Genomic DNA, 357 nt, shown 5'->3' with positions numbered 1-357 from the left:
TCCCCGGGTCCCCCATCCCAGTGTCCCCAGTGCCCCATGTCCCCCATCCCAGTGTCCCCAGTGCCCCATGTCCCCCATCCCAGTGCTCCCAGTGCCCCCAGTACCATGTCCCAGCAGGTTCGGGCGCCGGGCGCTGCTGAGCTGGTGTTACCTGCAGTTGGGGGTGACGGGGGCCGGCACCGCGGCCGCCCCCACCTTCGTCATCTACTGTCTCTGCCGGTTCCTGACGGGCCTGGCCATGGCCGGGGTGTCCCTCAACTCCGCGTCCCTCTGTGAGTGGGGGACCCCAGGGCTTGGGATGGTCCCACCACCCCCACCCCATGGGAGGGACCCACCATTGGCCCCTGGGAGGGACCC

At 70.3% G+C, this 357-nt stretch overlaps 1 protein-coding gene across 1 annotated transcript in view; it reads left to right on the top strand.

Annotated features, from left to right (window-relative positions):
• Positions 1 to 272, top strand: part of SLC22A20 (solute carrier family 22 member 20) — a gene marked incomplete at its 3' end in the record, with an annotated part of 1,379 nt that extends 1,107 nt beyond the window's left edge. Inside the window, exon 3 of the mRNA XM_010163354.1 lies at positions 118 to 272. Within this exon, the coding sequence (XP_010161656.1) occupies positions 118 to 272 (155 nt within the window). The remainder of the gene's footprint in view (positions 1 to 117) is intronic.
• Between the last annotated feature and the right edge of the window lie 85 nt (positions 273 to 357).

The sequence above is a fragment of the Antrostomus carolinensis genome, unplaced genomic scaffold (genome assembly GCF_000700745.2).
Source record: "Antrostomus carolinensis isolate BGI_N321 unplaced genomic scaffold, ASM70074v2 scaffold51352, whole genome shotgun sequence".
NCBI lineage: Eukaryota > Metazoa > Chordata > Aves > Caprimulgiformes > Caprimulgidae > Antrostomus > Antrostomus carolinensis.
This window is presented reverse-complemented; position numbering and strand designations above follow the sequence as displayed.